The sequence below is a fragment of the Pelophylax lessonae genome, assembly GCF_965119305.1.
Source record: "Pelophylax lessonae genome assembly, chromosome: 13".
Lineage (NCBI taxonomy): Eukaryota > Metazoa > Chordata > Amphibia > Anura > Ranidae > Pelophylax > Pelophylax lessonae.
In genome coordinates, this window is record NC_138780.1 from 96,362,179 (window position 1) to 96,384,648 (window position 22,470).

At 48.8% G+C, this 22,470-nt stretch overlaps 1 protein-coding gene across 2 annotated transcripts in view; it reads left to right on the top strand.

Moving 5' to 3' along the window:
* The window catches only part of HECTD1 (HECT domain E3 ubiquitin protein ligase 1), a 321,546-nt gene that overhangs the window by 202,686 nt on the left and 96,390 nt on the right, over positions 1-22,470 (top strand). For both annotated transcript variants that reach the window (XM_082275332.1, XM_082275333.1), the window contains exons 20-21: positions 3,613-3,747; positions 19,152-19,291. In XM_082275332.1, the coding sequence (XP_082131458.1) occupies positions 3,613-3,747; positions 19,152-19,291 (275 nt within the window). The remainder of the gene's footprint in view (positions 1-3,612; positions 3,748-19,151; positions 19,292-22,470) is intronic.

The window sequence follows — 22,470 nt, forward strand, 5'->3', positions numbered from 1 at the left end:
CTAAAAAGACCTTGACTGATCTCGCCTTTCAAAGTGATACCCTGGATGACATCATTAAAGGTCTCACAGAGGGAAAGAGTAATTTTCTTCTGCAGGCTACTAAGGACAAGGACTCTCCTCTTTAACGCCCTCCTTGGCTCATATGTTTTTTCGTCTCTCAGGGTCAACTGACAAGGGCTCGGAGCCTTTCAAGGCCTCCTCTGGAGGATCCAAACGAACCTGGTCTGGAAAGCCTAGAGCGGGCTTCTCCAGACCCGTGGACAAGGCTCGTTCAGCATGAAGGTGAACCCTCACCCGTATCTGGGATGAGGGGACATCTTCATTTGTTTCTGGACCCGTGGACTTCCCTGGTAAAAGACAAGTGGGTCCACAAAGTCATTCGGTCCAGCTACAAGATCGAGTTTCACTCTTGTCCCCCGGCAAGGTTCTTTCCTTCCAACTTGCGCCTGTCCCCGGACATTTTAGAGTCTGTTTGGGGCAGTACAAGACCTGTGGCTTCAAGAGGTGATTGTCCTGGTTCCGACTTTGGAATGTTTTCAGGGTTTTTACTCCAACCTGTTTACAGTTCCCAGTAAGAAAGGCAAGGTGTGCCCTATCCTGGACCTCAAGGCACTGAACTTCTTTGTGCAGGTGCAGAAGTTCAGGATGGAGTTAATTTGCACGGTGGTGGCATCCCTGCATCAGGGGGATTTTCTTGCCTCTGATTCCAATGTGCCAGTCGCCAACGCTTCCTCCCCTTTGCTGTGGGGGAGGAGCATTATAGGTTTGTGGCGTTACCCTTTGGTCTCGCCTCTGCTCCCTGGGTCTTCACAAAAGTGTTAGCCCAGGTGCTAGCATTGTTATGCAAAGGGGGGATCCCGGTACTGGGCTACTTGGAAGACTTCCTTCCTACGAGCGGAGTCCCCTATTGCTCTGGTGGAAAACCTGGAAATCACCATGCAAACTCTAAGGAGTTTGGCTGGATTCTGAATTTCAGAAGTCTGCTCTGGTTCCGTCCACAAAGCTGGACTATCTGGGTCTAAATCTGGACTAGGCCTTTGCCAGAATTCTCCTTTTTCTGGACAAACTCAAGAAATTTCATGCTCCAGTTCATCTCCTGCTGTCCAGCAGATGGTCATGCCTCCGGACTTGCATGCCAGTGCTGGGCCTGATGGTGTCTACCTTCGAGGTTGTTCCGTTTGCACAGTTCTATATGAGGTCCCTGCAAAGGGAGATTCTGGCCAAATGGGACACGACTCCGCAGTCTCTCTGCTCAGGGGATCTGGACAGTGGAAGAGTCCAGACTACAGATCAATGTCTTGGAACTCTGAGCGATCAGACCGTGCATGGACCATTGGACGGATCGTCTTCAGGGATGTCCAGTGCGCAATCAATTAAACAATGCCACGGCTGTGGCTTATGTCAATCACCAAAGGGGCACAAAAAGTGCCCTGGCGGCTCTGGAGGTAGCCAGCAATCTAAGGTGGGCAGAATGGTTCGTTCCAGCCCTCTCTGCCGTACATCTTCCCAGGGTGGAATACTGGCAAACAGATCACCTCAGTTGGCAGGCTTTGGACCAAGGGGAGTAGTCCCTTCATCCAGAGTTGTTTCATCAGTTGTGTCTCCGGTGTTGTGTCTCCGATGGGGCATCCCCGAGGTGGATCTGTTGGCATCTTGGGTCAACAGAAAGGTGCAGAGTTTTGTGGCTCGGTCACGGAATCCTCTGGCGGACACCAGACACGCTGGTTGCCCCGTGGGGGTCAGTATCCTCTGCTTTATGCCTTCCCTCCTCTTAAGCTTCTGCCAAGACTTCTACGCAGGATCAAGGCAGAAGCAATTCCGTTCATCTCAATGGCTCCAGACTGGCCTCGCAGGGCTTGGTACGCCAATCTGGTGCGGCTGGTCGCTGATGTTTCCTGGAAGCCTCCTCTCGGAGGATCTGCTGTCCCAAGGACCAATCTTCCATCCTGCTTTACAGTCACTGGCTTTGACAGCTTGGCTGTTGAACACCAGATGCTGTAAAATGGAGGTTTATCTGAGTTGGTGATTCCAATGCTGTTAAAAGCTAGGAAATCTACTTCTAGAAAGATCTACCATCGTACGTGGAAGACGTACATTGCGTGGTGTGAGTCTCTTCTGCTTCATCCTCGCTCCTTTTCGGTGGCTCTGATCTTGATCTTCCTTCTACGGGGGGTTGAACAGAAATTGGCCTTGAGTACCATCAAGGGCCAGGTGTCTGCTTTGGCGATGCAGATGTTCACGCCACACACTCCCTAGTGTGTACCTTTCCTCAGGGTGTCCAACATTTGGTTCTTCCAATGCAGTCTCCGTTGCCGCCTAGGGACCTCAATTTGGTGCTTTCAGTCCTCCAGAAGCCTCCCTTTGAGAACCTTCAGGAGATTCCCTTGCTTACGCTGTCTCAGAAAGTGGCTTTTTTGATGGCTATCGCCTCTTCGCGCACTGAATACCTATAGCGGAGAGAGGGAGTATACCCCCTGGAACTGCCCATAGGCGTAGCCAGATTATTTTTCTGCCTAGTGTCCTACTCCTGTAGGGGGCAGTATAACCCAATGGTTAAGAAGATCAGGAGCTGTGTCCGTCAATGAATATCAGAGAAATGGATTTTACGGTAAGTCAAAAAATCCCTCTTTTTTTTCATACATGCAAGCAGTGCAATTGTCTAAATTTGACTATTGCAGTTTCTGTAAAATAGAGCTCAGACTGTGGAAGGGAGAAGCAGCACATGGAACCAGTCAGGGGTGCTGCAGTACAAATGCATGATAATCGGAAGAGAGTAGAGTGCCAGAGGTGAACTTATCCATGTACTGCTTCTCATTTTAACTGTCCAGTCACAGGGTGGAGTGAGGAAGAGACCTGTAAGGCCCCTTTCACACAGACCAGATTCTGTTTTTCTCAGCAGGGGGATCTGTCTCCTGCTGAGCGGAGTTCCGGCTGGATGACAGGTTTGTGTCTGCTCGGCTTATGCATAGCAGACAAGGATGCAGCCTGCTCTGCTCTATGGGCAGTCAGATGTAAATGGACTGGTTGTCCGTTTACACCCAACTTCCATCCCTTCTGTTTGATTTTATCAGATCGGAGGTAGCTGGGTGTAAACAGGCACAAGTTTTTTTATATCTGACTGCCAATAGTGGATCATGGAGGGTCCGATCGGGTACACTTGGAAAACGGACAGGCGGACCCAAATGGACCGTTTGCATGAAAGGGGCCAAGTAAAAAGTGAATTTGTAGCAGAGAAAGGTGTGCTGCATTTACCTCAGGTCTGGATGAACCAAAATAAAAATCCTTTGGTAGGTAAAACTACTATACAACAACACAGTAAGTTGCTCTTTTGAACATCATACATTGATGTTTTGGTGCCACCTTTTTCACCTCTAAACAAGGAGAAATCAGCAGCCTGGGGATCATGCATGTTTTGCTCACGGAATACATGCATGTTTTGCTCACAAAAATGGTGTAATGACTAGCACTGGGAATTAAGGAGACTGGCGGTTTATACCAGTGAGCAGTAGTTAAGAAGTGAAGAACCTTTACTTGGGAGATGGCACTTAAAGTTTTAGAGACTACAAATTTAAGTTAGGTGGCTGATATTTGTTTGTTTACTGTCTTTATTAGATCCTTACTCGAAGGCTTCGGTTCAGACTGGAGCGTGCACCTGGAGAGACCTCCCTTATTGACCGCACCGGTCGAATGCTTAAAATGGAGCCATTGGCTACAGTGGAGTCCTTAGAACAGTATTTGCTGAAGATGGTAAATTTGATTTTGCTTATTGGGATCTGCCAACTGTGTTTTAAAAGATCTTTGCTTTTGGTTACAGAATACACACGCTCACTTTTTTTTTTTTTAAGAACAGCTTCAGGAGAGCTTGCTAGTGCAATGCTAATCTAACTCCTTCGCTCATAATCTTGTTTTTTTTACCCAGTCACAATTATTTACCCATAAAAATGTTCCCTTGCAGTTTAGAAAAACCTTTTGTGAAAGGATATGAAAATTGTTATTTCCCTTTCGTTCATAGATGGACACAGCCCCTACAGTAGGACACTAGGAAGGAAAAAGCTTGACTATACCTATGGGCATTCCCAGGGGGTATACACCCACTATAGTTCCTTGCTTGGATCTCTGGTCGATTTTTTTTTTTTTTTTTCCTTTTTAAATAGAATTTTTTTCTGTCTTTGTTTTGTTCCTGTGAGAATCTACAATCAATTGCCGGACTGGGCGACGGACTGGATAATCTAGATCCAGAGGGTCCCCCCCGTCTGGCCAGCGAGCGCTTGCAGACTGCAGCTCCGCCGCGACATAGCCCCACATTACGATGGAGCGGTGGTCTGTCCAGAGCAGTGCCCACCCTGTTCCTGGTATGGTGAGTAGCTGTCCCCCCTCTACTCCTGTATCGTTTTGGGGTGGACGTGGGCCCTCCCTGGGATAGTGGGAACCCTGGGTTCCCCCCTTTCCTCCAGCCCCTCTAAAAATGTGGTGGTCGCTGTGGGTCTTTCAGCCCCCCCAACGCCCCCCCCCCGGGTGAGGTTATGAGCTGGTTGTTGCCACATGCTCTTAAGGGGGGGGCTGGTTGGAGTTGGTGCTGACCGGGGTTTTCCTGGTGCACAACGGGGGGTTGAGCAGGGCTCCCTGCCACCCTGGGGGTTGGTGACTGAGGCAGGGATGTTTTCTGGGCTCCCTGCGGTCGTTGTTGGGCTGGGGGAGTGGATAGTTTAGCATCTGCGTGAGGCAGCCCCTGTGAGGGTGGCTGAAGCCACTGCCTCCCGTTTGGGCATCCGCCCTCCGCTGTCGCTGGGTGGTCGACTTCGCTGGGGCTTGCGTCCAAGCAACTGGGCGCCCACAAAATTTTAAGCCAAGTCGGGCGCCTCTGTTGGGGGACAGCCCCAGTGCGTTTAGCTGAAGCCCCCACTCTTACTTTGGGTGTCTGCCGGGCTGGTATCTGTGCACTTGCGGCTGGGCCTCCCCAAAAATTTAGACTGGGGCTTGCGGCCTGCTAGGCCATGTGGTCAGCTTTGCGCTTGCTTTTGAAGGGGTGGCGCTGTGGGGGGGCGCTTCATTTTTTTAATGACAGCCTTGCCACCATTATTGTGTGAGGCACCTGCCCCTTTTAGTGCTGCAGGACTATCAGGGTACCCTGCCTGCCCATCTGCGTCACGGCGGGCAGCCCCCTTTTAAGGGGGCTATTTCCTATTATGCCCTGTATGGAGGGCGACCCCCTTGTTTTTTTGCGGGGTCCAGTAGGTGGTACGTTCGTGGGCCCTTGGTCAGCATCCTCTTTGTGGGATCGCAGTTGGATGCCTCCCCTGATGTTTTCTGGGTGAGCTTAGTATATAGCGCCCCTACTGGGTTTGCGTCAACGCACCCGGAGTGCTCAGATAGTGAGGATGATTCCTCTGCTCCTATAGCTGCGCATGTAAAGGCGCTGGTGGATGCACTGTTTGTGTCATTGCATGACATTTTAAAAATGGAGGTTGCGGCTGATGCTGCGTCGGAGGTGACGGTCCCTTCTGGCACCCACAGGCCCTCCAAATCGGCGAGGGTGTTCCCTTTTCTGCTTACTATGACAACATTGTCACAAAACAGTGGGGTTGTCCAAAACGCAGTGGTTCTTAAGCGCTTTTTGCTTGCGGTGTCCTTATGAGGATTAACTGCGTTAAAGGTGGGCGGTTCCACCTGTAGTGAATTTGTTGGTTTCCAGGTTAAATAAAACTTCCTTCATTCTGGTTGAGGAGTCCCCGGCCTTTAATCCAGCTGATAGGAGGGCAGAGGCTCTGGCCTGCTATATGTTCGATGTGGCTGGTTCGGCACTAAGGCCGGTATTTACTATTGCCCTGGTGTCGCAAGCTCTGACCGAGTGGGCTAAACTTTTATGCGGGACATGGAGGGGAAACTGCTTTCCCCTTTCTTGCCGAGCAGGCGAATCCGTTTGTCCAGGGACTAAAGTTTATCTGTGATGCCTCTTTGGATGCGGCTCCTTTTATTTCTAGGCTGTCTGTATCTGCAGTTGTCCTTCGGCGTATTATCTGGCTGAAGTACTGGTCTGCGGACCAGACTTCTAAGAAGGCCTTATCTTATCTCCCCCTTGTAGGGGATTGCCTGTTTGGAGCTTCCTTGGATGACATCGTTAAGGGTCTCACAGGGGGAGGAGTACTCTTCTTCCACAGGCTACCAAGGGCAAGGAGTCCAGTCATAGACGTAGGCCATTCTCATTGGCTCATAAGAGGTTTTTTTTTTTGTCCCTCAGGATCTCAAGACCAGGGATTAAAAGTCCAGGCCTCCACTGGAGGTTCCAAGAGGACCTGGTCTGGCAAGCCTCGAGCCTCCAGACCTGCGGACAAGACTGCCTCTGCATGAAGGGGCCCCTCACCCGTATCTGGGGTGGGAGGACATCTTCGCTGATTTCCGGATCCATGGACCTCCCTAATATAGGACACATGGGTCCACAAAGTTATTCGGTCATTCTTCAAGATGGAGTTTAGTGTTATCCTCCGGAAAGGTTCTTCAATCCTTAACTGGTCCCCAGATCACTTATGGGGTAGTGCAAAACTTGTTCCCTAAATGAGTGATGGTTCAGATTCGGAACATTTTCAGGGGTTTTTACTCAAAGCTCTTTACAGTTCCCAGTAAGGAAGGCAAGGCACGTCCAGTTCTGGACCTCAAGGCGCTAAGCTTGCTGCTTTTGCGTGTACATAAGTTCTGCGTGAAGTTCATTCACAAGGTAGTGGCGTCCCTACGTCAGGGGGATTTTTCCTTGCTTCTAGCGACATCAAGGACACCTACCGACACCGACATTCTAATATGTGACGGTCACCAGCGCTTCATCCGTTTTGCCATGGGCGAGGAGCATTATCAGTTTGTGGCGTGGACCTTTGGTCTCACCTCCACTCCTCGGATCTTCACAAAAGTGTTAGCTCCGGTGCTGGCATTTGAGTCAGCGGGGTATCGCGGTACTGGGGTATCTGGACAATCTTTTTCTACAAGCAGAGTCTCCATTAACAGTGCAATCTCCAGTTTTCCAGCAAACTCTGAGGGAGTTTGTTTGAATTCTGAACCTGTAGGAGTCTGCTTTGGTTCTGTCCACCAAAACTGGACTTTCTGGGTCTGACTCTGGATTCGGCCTAAGCCTTCTGTTGTTCAGCAGACGGTCATCCCTCCGGGCTTGCATGCGGGTGCTCTAGTAGGGTCTAGACTGCCGATTAATGTTCTGGAAATCCGAGCGATCAGCCTTTGTCTGGCTCATTGGACAATTCGTCTTCAGGGGTGTCCAGTACAAATTTATTTGGACAATGCCATGGCCGTGGTCTGTCAATCAACAAGGGGGCACAACTAGTGTCCTGGAGGCTTAGTAAGTAGTCTGCATTCTAAGCTGGGTTGACTGGTTCTTTCCAGCCCCCTCAAATTTCTGCCATGCCTCCTGTGCAGGATCAAAGCAGAAGGGATTCAGTCTAGATTGACAGTCTTGGAATGCCGACGGGTACGGCTGGTCTAACGATGGTACCGATGCTCTTTGGGGACTTCTTCTCAGGGAGGATCTGCTTTCCCAAGGACCAATCTTCCATGCTGCTTTACAGTCGCTGGCTTTAACGGTTTGGCTGTTGAATGCTAGGTGCTAAAGGATGGAGGTTTGTCTGAATCTGTGATTCCTATGCTTTTGAAAGCTAGGAAATTTTCTTCTAGGAAGATCTACCATTGTACGTGGAAGACGTCATTGCGTGGTGTGAGTCTTTTGGGGTTCATCCTCGCTCCTTCTCAGTGGATTGGATCGTAACCTTCCATCAACGGGAAGTTGAACAGAAATTCGCCTTGAGTACCATCAAGGGCCAGGTATCGGCTTTTACGGTCTTTTTCAAATGACCTTTAGCCTCACACTCCCTGTGCATACCTTTTCTTCAGGGTGTCCGACATTTGGTTCCTTCAGTGCGGGCTCCGTTGCCACCCTGGGATCTTAATGTGGTGCTTTCTGCTCTACAGAAGGTGGCCTCCTTTTTTTTCTTTTTTTTTTGGTGGCTATCACCTCTGCGTGCAGGGTGTCGGAACTGGCGGCGTTATGCTGTCATTTACCTTATTGGCGATTCACAAGGATAAGGTGGTGCTTCACCCCTGTCCGTCATTCCTTCTTAAGGTGGTCTCTGACTGATTTGAATGAAAACATTTTGTTGCCCTCCCTGTGTCCCAGGCCAAAGATCTGAAGGAAATTCCTTCCAAGCAATTAGGGTGTACCTGGCAGCTACAGAGTCTTTTAGGAAGTCAGACTCTCTATTTGTTCTCACGGACGGACCTCACAAAGGGTTGTCCGCTTCCTCTGCAACCATTTCCAGATGGATCAGACAGACGGTGGTTCAGGCCTATTGCATCAGGGGTCAGGTTCCTCCTTTCCCTGTCAAGGAGCACCCTACTAGGGAGCTTAGTGTCTCCTGGGCGTCCGTCATCAAGCGTCAGTGACGCAGGTTTGCAAGGCGGCCGCCTGGTCGTCGTCGCACCCTTTCACAAAGCCTTGGGAATTTTTTCCTGTTCCCACCTCTCATGTTTACACTGCTTTGGGATGTCCCAATGGTTATGAAGAATCGAGCTGTGTCCGTCATTTAACAAAAGAGAAAATGGGATTTTTGACCTACCGTAAAATCCATTTCTCTGATGCTCATTGACTGACACAGTACCCCACACTTCTGTGAAGTTGGCTTTCTTCTGACACGGCTTGTAACAAAACTGAGTGACTATAGCTGAGAGTGGGTTTATACTATTGATCGACCAATATCGTTTTTTTTTTTTTTTACTGCCGATACCGATATTTTAGTCATCTGATATCGGCCGATATCTGCCCATATTTTCGGCCATTTTTTTTTTTTATAGGTCTACAGGTACTGTGGTGGAGGAATCTGGGGGTCTAAAAGACCCCAAACCCCTCCTCTGCATTTAAAAGCATTCAAAACGCAAGTTTGGCTGTTTTGAATGCTGTACGTTTTTTGAATTCGGCGCCGCCAGTACCTGGAAGTGATGTCATATCATGACATCACTTCCGGGTAGTCGGCGGCGCCAAATTCAAAGAAATGTAGACCCGGTCAGACGGCGGCGGTGCAGATGGAGACCCGGTCAGACAGCGGTGGTGAAGGTAGGATGCCCAGGTCTCCTGGTGGGACGGGAGACCGGTGCAAGCCGCGGAAGGGGGGGGGCGGGGACGTCCCCTTCCGCTCCTTGGAATGACAGCCAAGCGGCTTCTCAGCTGCATCGGTTGTCATTACAAGACAGCCGACCGTCGGCTATGGACACCGGTACCGGGATGATGCCTCTAGCTGCAGGCATCACCCCGGTACAAGCACTTTCCCGAAATATCCATATATCGGCTTTGCCGACAATCGGTCGATCACTAGTTTATACCCCCTGGGATTACCCATGGGTGTAGTCAAGCTTTTTCCTGCCTAGTTTCCTAATCCTAATAGGGGGCAGTATAACCCAATGGTTACGAAGAATCAGGAGCTGTGTCCATCAATGAACATCAGAAAAATGGATTTTACTGTAAGTCAAAAATCCCATTTTTTTTTTTCTTTCGTTCACTGAGAGAGATAGTTTCAAGTCCTCAGACCATTGTGCTTATGCTCTTACTCTCTAGGAGTAGGACATGGTGGAATGATTTTTGGTTATGCCCCTGGGGCAGTTCTAGAGGGTATACTATCACTTCCTGCTGTAGGACTTGAAGTTTTTTCTGCCTAGTTCAGGAGTAAGGGCCTGGCTCTCTGCTGGGATCTGAGGTCCTTGCATTTTTTCCTATGTAAATGGAATTTTTTACTTTTTCTTTATTATTTTTGTTCCTGTGTGAAATACAATAAATTGTTCCCGTGAGAACTACAATCAACAGCCGAACTGGGTAACGCACTGGATATTCTAGATCCTTCCTGTCTTCCCAGTCTGGCCTGCGAGCGCGACCCAACTACTAGGTCCGCGTTAAGTTGGCCACGACATAGTCCCACTGGACGGGTACTGACCGGCGAGGGAAACACCTCGCGAGGTTACATAGCATTGGTCACCACAGCAGTCACAAGTCTTAGTGTGCCTCAGGCCGCAGCACCCCCATTCCAAGATGGTGCGATGGAATCGGAGTGGTGCCCACCTGGTGACTGTGGTATGGTGAGTAGTGTCTCCCCTCTTTTATTGCGGAATTGTTGGGGTGGTCACGGGCCCCCCCCCCTTGTGCTTCCCCCTCCTCCTTGCTGGGTTTCTATCTTAAATTTGGATGTCCTCACCTGTCCCAGCGGTGGGTAATGCCACTTTCGGTCCCGATTAGGAGTGTCCGTACCTGGGTGCTGCGGGGGGGGGGGGGGGGGGGCGCAGTGGGCAGTCCCTAGGGGGCCCTCTCCTGGGGTCTCAAAATTTTTTCCCTGGGGTCCAGTGGGCTCTAGGGTCCCGTGCAGCATTGCGTGGTACCACCATTTTTCTGTGGTCTCTGTGATTCCCGGTTTGGCGCCCATGTTTCTGTAGTTCAGTGGCCATGCTTTTGGTTTCCCTGACTTGTTATGGCAGCCATTTTCCTGTAGTCGGAGACAGTGCTAAAGCTGTGGGGGCCTCTAGTGTCAGGTCAGGGTTTCCTCTTCCTCTTTCCTGCTCAGGTGGGAGTCTCTGGGGGTACACTAGCCTTCCTTGCTATATACAGCACCACCGGTGCGCTGCTTCTTGTAGTGCCACAGGGGGGAGGGGCCTCCCATTTTTAAAAAAAAAAAAAAACATTTTTTTTTTCTTTGCTGAGCAGCAGTTCCGCTTAACCCTTTATTTTATAGTCATGGAGCCTGGAGAGCTTGTTTCACCACCAGATCCACTCCTTTAAGCTGTGGGTCCCTCTGGGTCTCAGTCTGCCCTGGCAGCCATGACGGCAGTCACTAGTAGCCAAAGTAGATATGGCCCTGCAAAGCAGACCTGGCAAGAAGCGCCACCCACCTTCCCCTGTATCCTCTGCTTCCTCAGATTCTGAGGTGGATTTGGCCGCTGCGAACAGGAGTCAGCCCACTGGGTCTTCGTCCACGCATGCTCAGTGCTGTAAAAGTGAGGAGGTCCTCCTCCTCTGCAGCCCCGCATGAAAAAGCGCTGGTGGAGGCCCTGATTGTATCAGTGCGGGAAACTTTATTGTGGGACGACTCAGCTGCTGCTTAGTCGGCAACGTCGGTGCAATTTGGCACCCGCAAATCTTCCAAGCCTATCCTATCCTCTCCTGCCTATTTTGACGAGATTGTAATTAGTCAGTGGGGTTCCCCGAAATGCATGGTTGGTATACCGAAGCGTTTAGCTAGAAGATATCCCCTTGAGGAGTCTCTTCTGAAGTAACTGGCAGTTTCACCGTCGGTGGACTCTCAGGTTTCCAGACTGAATAAGACCAGACCTTTGCCAGTGGAAGATTCCCTGTCTTTTAAGGAAACTGTGGACAATAGAGTGGAGGCTCTGGCCCGGTACCTTTTCACTGTGGCTGGTTAAATTTTAAGACCGGTATTTGCTATCACCTTGGTATCCCAGACCTTAACGGAATGGGCTAAGGTTTTGCGCCAGGATCAGGAGGGGAGTCAACATCCTTCTGAGCTGGCAGATCACTTGTTTCAAGGGTTACAGTATATACGGCAGGGTTTCTGTGACAGCTGTGATTCTTTACCGCATGATTTGGTTAAAGTACAGGTCAGCTGACCAGTCAGTGCCTTTTTAGAAGCCTGATCTTCCTTTTGTAGGTGACCGTTTGTTCGGTGCTTTACAGGAGGCAAGAGTACATTGCTTGCACAGGCTGCTAAGGGCAAGGAACCTCGCCATAAGAGGGGGTCCCTTTTTTCGGCTCACAAAAGGCCCTTTCGTCCGTCTGCATGGCAGGAAAAGAGCTTGAGATCCACCCGTAACCTTGCGGGAGGCTCCAAGAGACCCTGGAGTGGTAGTCCAAAGTGGGCGCGTCTGGTTCCGCTGACAAGCCTTCCCCAGCCTGAAGGGGTGCCCCCACCTGCATTTGGGGTGGCGGGACGTCTTTGTCTTTTTTCCAGGACCGTGGACCTTGTTAATACAGGACAAATGGGTACACGAACTGGTTCGGCTACAAGATCGAGCTGTGGTCCTTGCCTCCGGCAGGGTTCTTTCCTTCCAACTTACGCCTGTCTTCAGAGCAGCTACAGGGCCTCTACAGAGCAGTGCAGGACCTTTTAGCACAAGGAGTTATTGTGCCGGTTCCAAAGTCGGAAAATTTCCAAGGTTTTTATTCAAATTGGTTTACAGTTCCAAGGAAGGAAGACCAGGTTCGTCCGATCTTTGATCTCAAGGCTCTGAACCACTTTGTGTGGGTTCAGAAATTTCGGATCAAATCCATCCGCACAGTAGTTAGTAGCTTTCCTTCATCAAGGAGACCTTATGGCTTCTATTGATCTCAAGGACGCTTACCTTCATATTCCAATTTATGTCGGGCATCAGCGTTTTCTTTGTTTTGCCGTGGGCGAGGAGCACTATCAATTTGTGGCGTTACCCTTTGGTCTCGCTTCAGCTCCTCGAGTGTTCACAAAAGTTTTGGCCCAGTGTTGGCCTTGTTACGGCAGAAGGGGATCGCAGTACTGGGTTACCTGGATGATCTGCTTCTGTGTGCTCTAGAAGCCGATTTGGATGTTACAGTGCGAAGTTTGGGTGGACACTGAATTTTCAGAAATTGGCACGGTCTCTGTCCACAAAGCGGGACTACTTGGGTCTGACGCTGGATTCAGCGTCAGCCCAGATGTTTCTTCCTCAGACAAAACTACTGAAGCTACAGGAGGCTGTGCAAAGGGAGATTCTGATCAAATGGAACAAGGATCGGCTGTCATTTGACAATCTAAATCTGTTGAGTCGGAGTTCGAGGGAGTGTCTCCTATGGTGGCTTCGCTCCCCGGCCCTACATCTGGGAAAATCTTTTCTTCCCCTGTATTGGACTGTAATCACCATGTATGCCAGTCTGTATGGTTGGGGAGTTGTCTTGGGAGTGTGCTAGGCCCAAGGTGTCTAGACTCCGGAGCAGTCCAGGTTGCCAATAAACATGCTGGAAATTCGGGTGATCAGACTTTGTCTCAGTGGACGGATCGTCTGCAGGGGCACCCTGTCGGCATACGTTGGATCCGGGAGAGTGGTCTCTTCACCGGGAGGTATTTCATCAACTGTGTCTTTGGTGAGGGACTCCCGATGTGGACCTGCTGGCTTCCCGTCTCAACCGGAAGGTGCAGGGGTTCGTGTCAAGGTCTCGGGATCCTCTTGGCGACGCCGCAGATGCTCTGGTAGCCCTTTAGGGTCAGTATCTTCTGATTTAGGCTTTTCTTCCAATCCAACTTCTGTAGAGGTAGAAGTAATTCCAGTCATTCTGGTGGCACCTGACTGACCTCGCCGGTCCTTATATGAATGCCTGGTAAGCAGCAGACGTCCCTTTGAAACTTCCTCTCAGGGAATTTCTTCTGTCTCAGGGACCAATCTTCCATCCTGCTGGCTTTTAACGGTGTGGCTATTGTACACCGAAAGACAGAGCTGTCGGAGTCAGTGATTCCTACGCTGTTGAAGGCTAGGAAATCTACTTCTAGGAAGGTTTATCATCCGAGTTTGGAAAGCTTACATTACTTGGTGTGAGTTGCGGGGAGTTTCTCCCCTCTCTTTTTCTGTGTGTCACCTGTTGGGAGTTTCTTCAATAGGGTGTAGATCAACGTCTTGCTCTGGACACCATCAACGGCCAGATTTCAGCCTTGGCTATTTTTTTTCCAAAGGCCGTTTGGCAGCAAAGTCCTTGGTTCACACTTTTGTGCAGGAATTTCTACATCGGACTCCTCCGGTGAGATCCTTAGTACCTGTGGGATCTCAATTTGGTTCTGTCGGTGCTTCAAAGGCCTCCCTTTGAAAATATTTGAGCAATTCCTCTGCTCACTCTGATGGCAGAAGGTGTTTTTTTTTTGTAGCTATTGCTTCCGCACGTCACGTGTCGGAGTTGGCTGCGTTGTCCTGTCGTTCACCTTACTTTGGGATTCATAGGGACAAAGTGGTGTTAGGACCCCTCATGTTAAACTGTTTTGGGACATCCCAATGGTCTGAAGACTTGAAGTTGTGTCTGTCAGTGAACGAAAGAGGAAACTGGATTTTTGTCTTACCGTAAAAAATCCTTTTCTCTGAGGTTTACTAACAGACACCGCACCCGCCCCTCTTTTGGGGTTGAGTTATTTGCTTGTTACAAACTGGAAGTCCTACAGCAGGAAGTGATGGTATACCCTCTGGGACTGCCCCAGGGGTGTAACCAAAAAGGTTTCGGTCTAGTCCTACTCCTAGAGAGCAAGAGCAAAAGCCCAATGTTCTGAAGACTTGAAGCTGTGTCTGTCATTGAACCTTAGAGAAATGGATTTTACGGTAAGACAAAAATCCTGTTTTCTCTAGCGCTCATCGACAGACGTAGTCCTCGGTGATACACCACCTTCGGGTTATGTTACCTCCGCAGGAGCAGGACTAGACAGGAAATTAAAAAGCTCTGGCCACACCCTAGGGGCAGTCCCAGAGGGTATATCCTCTCTCTCTCTGCCTCAGCAAATCAGTTATTTTCTGTCTAGTTAGGAGTAAGGACCTAGATACCTTGCTGGGATCTTAGGTCCTGGCAAGAATTTTTTTCTAAAAGGAATTTTGGACAGCTTTTTTTCTCCAGTGTTCCTGTGAGATCTTCAAGCAAGAAAGCTGAACTGGGCGACGGGCTGGATGTTGAGATCCGGTGGTCACCCCAGTTCAGCCTACGAGCGCGTGCAGGCCATAGCTCCGCGCTGGGTCGGCCGCGACAAAGTCCCATTAAAAGGACTGAACCCGCGAGTTAAACGTCTCGCTGAAACGCCAAAGACCATGAGTCACGGCGTCCGTATCGGTCGACAGCCCTCCCGCCCCGGTGGAGAGGGGTACTGTCAGGAGTTGGTGCCCGCCTGGTTCCGGTATGGTGAGTAGTATGTTCCCCCTTTTTTCCCTGACGGGTTTTGTGGTGAACGCGGGCCCCTCTCTGTATGGTAAGAAAGAGTTTCTTTCTATCCTATAACATGTCACAAATCCTCCTATTTTGAGTGTGATTTTATGTGTGCAAAAAGCCAGGAGGCTTGGTTTGGGAGCTAACAATCTATTGTATACATGTTTTAAAGATGTAATCTGTGGCATTCTGGGAATCTTATGGGTTAAGTATAAGCTACCTACCAGTCAGAAGCCATGGACATGTAGACTGCCTTCCAAGTCAGATCTCCAGCTAATAGCAGGCCTCCCGAACGGCCATGCGGTCCGCCAGGGCCGGTACCGCCAACCACGCCATATCCCTATGCAGAGAGAGTGTTGTGTGCCTGCAGCACACCGCTAGTCAGCACAGGCCGCCGCCATTTTTTTTGCTGGATCGCACGAGCCGCCATTTTGGCGTAGCCTCGTGTCTCCAGCATGGGGGCGGCCATGTTTGAGGTGATTCTACACCTCGTGGAGCTTGGGGGAGGCGCCGGAAGGCGTGCAGAGGGGCGGAGCCGCCTCCTTTCTTCCTGGGCAGCCAGCCAAAAGACTTCCTGTTTGTCTAAGACAGCGCTGTAAGCTGTTGCAGTTCAACTCTGAACATCAAGTGGTGAGCCTGGGGGTCTATCTCTCTCTCTCTCGATCGATAGGGATCCCTAGCAGGTAACACTAAGGGGTTTTTTTGTGGCGCTGAGGGTCAAAAAAAAAAAAAAAAAAAAGTTTTTTCTTTACTTTGAATTATATCATCCAGGAAGTAACTGGAGTTATTATGGACCCTGCCACACATATTCCCCCACCTGTTTCCCTCGAGGGGGCCTCGGGACCCGCCGGTGCACAGAGTATAGAGTCATTTACAGCAATTTTGGAGTCTATGGTGGCTCGGGTGGAGGCGGCCTGTCAGGGACGGGGGTCAAGGAAGCGACCCCCGCCTACCCCTATACCATCTGACACCTCTGACTCTGATTCAGAGATGGTCACTGCAGTTGCAGGTTCCTCTGCAAGGGCTGCTATCCCAGGTAAAGCCCCCTCAGACAGTGAGGAGGACGCTTCTTCTCCTGCTATAATTCAGGAAGAAGCATTGGTGGACGCACTAGTTGTGGCAGTGCAAGAAACCTTAAAACTTGAGGCTTTACCGGCAGAGGCAACTGAAACAGAGAGGCCTTTTGGGACTAATAAGCCCATCAAGACGGCGAAGGCTTTTCCTGTACCTAAATGTTTTGGTAATCAGATTAAAGGAGAATGGGAGCATTCTAAACATACCTTTACTATTTCCAAGCGTATTGCTAGACGCTATCCGTTTGAGGAATCCATCATTAAGAAATGGACGGTACCACCAGTCGTGGATCCGCCTATTTCCAGGCTGAATAAAGCCACGGTTATTCCAGTGGAGGACACTTCGTCCTTTAAGGATCCGGTGGATCGAAAGATAGAAGCGGAGTCCCGCACTATCTTTTCTCTGATAGGGTCAGCATTTAGACCAGTAATTGTTATTGGTCTAGTTTCCCAGACACTTACAGAATGGGCGAAAATGGTACGCCAAGATCTTAGGGGAAAAGATATTCCCCAGGAGACATCTGATTTGATAGAACAGATCATACAAGGGCTACGGTTTATCTGTGACGCAGCCTTGGACACTACTCCCTTGTTAGGGCATGCATCTAAGTTAGCAGTGATCCTCAGACGTGTGCTGTGGTTAAAATGCTGGTCAGCTGACCTAGGTTCCAAAAAGACTTTGACCAATCTCCCTTTCCAGGGGAATCGTCTATTTGGAGCCAACCTAGATGAAATCATTAAGGATGCCACCGGGGGCAAGAGTACTTTTTTGCCACAGGCTGCAAAAGCTAAGGGACCTCGCAACAAGCGAGGACCTTTCTTTACCGCCCATAAAGGGCGCCCGGCTGGTACTCCCGGGAAAGGCAAGACTCCTCCAGGAGGGTTCAAGAAGGGCTGGTCGGACAAGCAGAGGACCAACCCAGCCAAACCCGAAGTAAAGGAGTACACAGCCTGAAGGTGCGCCCCCACCCGATTTCAGGGTGGGGGGACGTTTTCACCGGTATTCAGGACATTAGATCGAGCATCAACCACTACTACCGGTGCGATTCTTCCCTTCCAACATTTAAGTACAGGAAGCGGTAGTTACCGTTCCCTGTATAGATCTTTTCCTTTACCTTTTCCTAAGATTAGTCCCGATACCTCACAGGAATCGGATCTGATTGACCAGATAGGCCAAGTAGCCTCTAGTCGGGTGACTTCGGTCCCTGAGGTTCAACCAGAAAAGATCACCTTTCCTGATAACTATCAGGTATCTGATAAATGTGTGGGAACAGAAAACGACCAGACTTTCTCGGATGGTCGGGGCCAGATAGCTCTAGGGACGCCTGGTTCAGATCCAATCAGCGCCAGTGGTCCTAGAAATTCTAGGCTGGCCTCTTCAAGCCGGCCTGGCCGACTTGGACATGTTAGTCGCAGACGTTCCGTGGGAACTTCGTCTCAGGGAGTGTCTGTAGTCTCAAGGACCTATTTACCTTCGTGCTTTACAGTCGCTGGTTTTAATGGCCTGGCCATTGAGACCCAAGTACTGAAGGACAGAGGTTTGTCTACTTCAGTCATTCCTACCCTTATTAAAGCAAGGAAAGCGACTTCCAGCAAAGTCTATTATCACACATGGAAGACTTATATTGCGTGGTGCGAATCTTTAGGATTTCCTCCACGTACCTATTCGGTGTCTCGAATATTGGCCTTTTTGCAACAAGGGGTTGAGCAGAAGCTAGCCTTGAGCACCATCAAGGGTCAAGTTTCAGCATTAGCAATCTTCTTTCAGAAACCTTTAGCTACCAAATCCTTGGTGCGGAATTTCATCCAGGGGGTGCGGCACCTGGCTCCTCCAGTCCGCGCGCCCTTACCTCCCTGGGATCTTAATTTGGTTTTGTCGGTTCTACAGAAACCTCCCTTTGAAAACATCAGGGAGATTCCCTTGCTTACTTTATCCCAGAAGGTGGTCTTCTTGGTGGCTATTACTTCTGCTCGCAGGGTGTCAGAACTGGCTGCATTATCATGCCAGTCCCCATACCTAGTGATTCATAGGGATAAGGTAGTACTTCATCCTAAGCCATCTTTTCTTCCTAAGGTGGTTTCAGATTTTCATCTGAATGAAGATATTGTACTACCTTCCTTGTGTCCTCAGCCCAAGCATCATCGGGAACATGCGTTGCATTCCTTGGATGTGGTTCGGGCAATCAGGGTATACCTGAAAGCTACGGAATCATTCCGTAAGACGGATTCACTTTTTGTGATCACGGATGGCCCCAGAAAGGGTTTGCCTGCATCTGCCGCGACCATTGCCAAATGGATTAGACAAACGGTGGTACAGGCTTATTCTATTAAGGGTCAGAGTCCTCCGTTCCCTGTTAGGGCGCACTCCACTCGAGCGCTCAGTACTTCCTGGGCCTTTCGCCATCAGGCGTCAGTGGTCCAGGTATGCAAGGCGGCCACTTGGTCGTCGGTACATACCTTTACTAAATTCTATAAAATTGATGTGACGGCATCGGCGGATGCCTCATTTGGCCGCAAGGTTTTGCAGGCCGCAATTTGAGGAGACCGGTGGTCTACCTCGAGGGTTTTTTTCTGTTTGAAAATTTTTTTGTTGAGTCTCATCATTAAGGATGAGCATTGTAAACTTCTAGTTGGCACCGGTTGGGCCTTCTAGATTGGGATTTGATTTCCATTTTCCCACCCCTCAGTTGTGATACTGCTCTGGGACGTCCCGAAGGTGGTGTATCACCGAGGACTACGTCTGTCGATGAGCGCTAGAGAAAAATGGATTTTTGTAAAATCTTACCGTAAAATCCTTTTCTCTTAGCTCATCGACAGACGTAGTCCCCGCCCCTCTGTTTTGGAGTTGGGTTGGGTTAAATTCTCTAAGCACTGCTTTTTCACATAACTGATTTGCTGAGGCAGAGAGAGAGAGAGGATATACCCTCTGGGACTGCCCCTAGGGTGTGGCCAGAGCTTTTTAATTTCCTGTCTAGTCCTGCTCCTGCGGAGGTAACATAACCCGAAGGTGGTGTATCACCGAGGACTACGTCTGTCGATGAGCTAAGAGAAAAGGATTTTACGGTAAGATTTTACAAAAATCCATTTTTTTCTATACACGTGCACTACTGATAGTTTGTTTGATTTTATTACAGGTGGCCAAACAGTGGTATGACTTTGACCGCTCATCTTTTGTGTTTGTGCGTAAGCTGCGTGAAGGGCAAAGCTGTGTGTTCAGACACCAGCATGATTTTGATGATAACGGAATCATGTATTGGATTGGGACCAATGCAAAGTAAGTAGCTCTTCAACTAAAGTTGGCTGTGCATAAAAATATATGGCATTTCAGCCCAAATGTAAGTTAAGTGTGGACTAGCAAAATCACAGTAAAACTCCTCTTCCTCAATGCAACTGCATCCAATAGACGTAGTTGCAACACTGTCCGTTTCACCTGTATAGGACATGGTGACAGGTGGCCTACTAAACAGGACATGCCTTATTTTTTTTGGCACATCATGAAGCACAGATTTGTGGCTAAAGCAATGGTGGCTAAGGCAAGTTTAAAAATGCACCTCCTCCAACTGACACCAGCTTTCGCACTGTGTTCATTAGGTATAGAGCATATCCCACACCGCCTCAGAATGGTGCTAATTCACATACTCCTGGCATCTCGCTTAATAATTCTCCACCATTGGAAAAAACCTGACCCTCCCACGATGGCACAAACCGTCCAAACTATACAAACGCATGCTATGTTTGAGTTGACATTTTCCTCTTCTGTGAACAGACTCCAAGTCACTTCAGAAATATGGGAACCCTGGACTCACTGGTATGCTTCTATGTGACTGTGACTTTTAACCCCCCTTGTACCCCCATATTCTTACCCCCCATATATCTCCGGCAGTTTCAGGTCGTTGATCTCACGGGCTTCTTCACATGTTTAATTCCTTGATAGCCATATGGGGTCCATGGTCTGATCACGCCTCCCTACTTGACCTAGTTCGCAATGGCGCGCCCCCTCCTGACCACATGTGAGAGATCGTGGAGGGGTATGTGCGGGGCTTGCATGGAGAAGGACCATGTACCGCATGTTAACTATAACACTTTCTTAACTGTTTGGTATCTACTTATGTCTGTTTTATTGGAATGTAACACCAAGTTTGGTCAACATGTACTGTGAAGTTTCATGTGTACCTTTTCTAAAAATTAATAAAAAATGTATTGTTAAAAAAAAAAAAATGCACCTCAGCCACCTGGTTTTGCTCGACAGTGCCCATGTGAAAAGGACCTTACTGTTTTGCTGAGAACTGAAACCGCTTAAAAGTACAGGATCTAAATTACTACTTTACATTGAAATTGCACAACTTTTTTTTTCTTTACATAAAAGGTTGCGGAGAAATAACTTCCTGTTGACCGTTATTAAAGTGGACCTAAAGTCAAAACTCCTATTTCAGTTAGAGGTGCACACCAGTCAGTATTTGAAATTAAGCTTTGAGATTCATAGTGGGAGCAATAACCTTTATGCTCAGTTCTCTTAACTAAGTACACAAGTCGGCCTCACACCCTTTTTGTCAGAAATCTAGCATCTGCTTCTGGTGCTAAAAACACATCCTACTAGCTCCTTGTTGCCTCTCCTATCTAGAAAGCTTGATGTAGGAAAAAATGCTTGTGTTGAAATGTTTCTCACAGCCACCAATCAGATTCAAACCTGCTTTGGAAGTTTAAATGCAATTGGCAATGCCAGTAAGCAGAGAGAATTTATGCAGCACAAGGTCCATGAATTACACTACTACTGCCCCTCCAACTGATACTGTTAGATGGTCTGTGAAAAATGTTTGCAATCGAGAGCTTTTTACCGCAGTTATATTTAAGGCTAAGAGTCTAAGGCCTTGCATTAGCAGTTGCAGGGCTTACCTGATAGCATTAGTGAGTTAATAGTAAAGTGTTTTCCAAAAAAAAAATTGATCACCGAATCAGATGGATACATCATTTCTACATTTGCAGAAAAGATATGGCTTTTGTGACTTTCCTAAAGGCTTGGTTCACACTAGTGCGAATTGGATGCTGTCTTCCTGCATCCAAATCCCATGATAGGAGAATGTGCCCGGCTCTCAATGGAGCCGGTTCACACATCTACGTGGCAGGTGCGGAGCAGATTGTGCAAGGGTCCTGTGTGTCTTTGGCTCTCATTTCAGGTCCACATTCGGGCCTGATTAGTTCCTGAAATGGAAAACAGGGATGCACCACACCTGCTGTTAGCCACGTCCACACTAAGTGTGAACCCAGCCTCAAAGTGAAGTACGGTCAAAGCTCTATTGGCCATATTTCTCTTGGGTTAGAGAAGTGCACTTCCACCTGTGAACCAGCCCACTGTCGGCTCATGTCACAGAGCTGGTCTAAGCTTTGCAAGAATCCTACCTGGATCCATCCAGATGCCAGGCTGACAGCTGGCTTATCCTCTCAGTGTGCAGTTGAGAGCCTTAGCCTGCTGCTCCCACCCTCTTCACACCCTGGTGCCCAGTGAGTTCTGGAGGGGCAAAGCAGAAGACGGATGGTCACCATTCTGTACTCAGAGCAGACTCAGAACCGAGTCATTAGTGGTCATGATCGCTCATGTTCTTGGTCTTAGCGCCAGTGGGGGACAGCTGCTGCATCGGATCGTTGCTACAGCCATATTTGTGATTATAGATGTTTTTTTGTGTTTTTTTATTTCCCACACTTCTCTTTAATTTTTTTGTTAAAGCAGAGGTAAACCTAGAGCGGAACGTAACTTCACCACAAACTAAAACATTTTTTTTTGTTTATTTTTAATATTCACCATAAACCCACCATGTCTTTATCCTTTTTTTTTATCACTTTGAAAAACACCCCTTAGGATTTTTAGATAATGCCATCTCAAGTGAGGGCAGATGATTCTTGTGCAATTTATTTCCTGGAATCCATCTGCCCTTAGCTCAGTCTTGCAGGCAGGTTAGTGTGTTAACCTAAGAAGGCACTTCCTCCAGATAAAAGACAAGAAATGCCCATTAGAAGACTTCTGGAAAATTTGGCCTAATTTTGGCTTAGGCCAGAAACCGGGAAGACACTTAATAAATGTATACAAAAATATTATATACTTATCTACTTACTAAGACTAGTAGAATTTGGAATAAAAGTAATGAATGCTGATTAAGAGAGTTTAGTTCCACCGCAAAGCAGAGTTCCAGCCATTTTGTGTTTTATTAAAAGTCAGCAACTACAAAAAGTGTAGCTGCTGACTTAAACACACACACTCATCTTTCCTAGAATCCCGCGATGCGGCCGACGGGATCCTCGGTTCTCTTTCTCTCTTCTACGGCGCCGGCATCACAAGTTTGGACACCCGGCTGTGACAGCTTGCGGCTTCACACTGCACATGCGCGAGTCGCGCTGTGCTTCCTTAGTGTCCATGCAATCTTCTGGGACCTGTGACGTGTCGGGGCTCTGTCGTGGCGA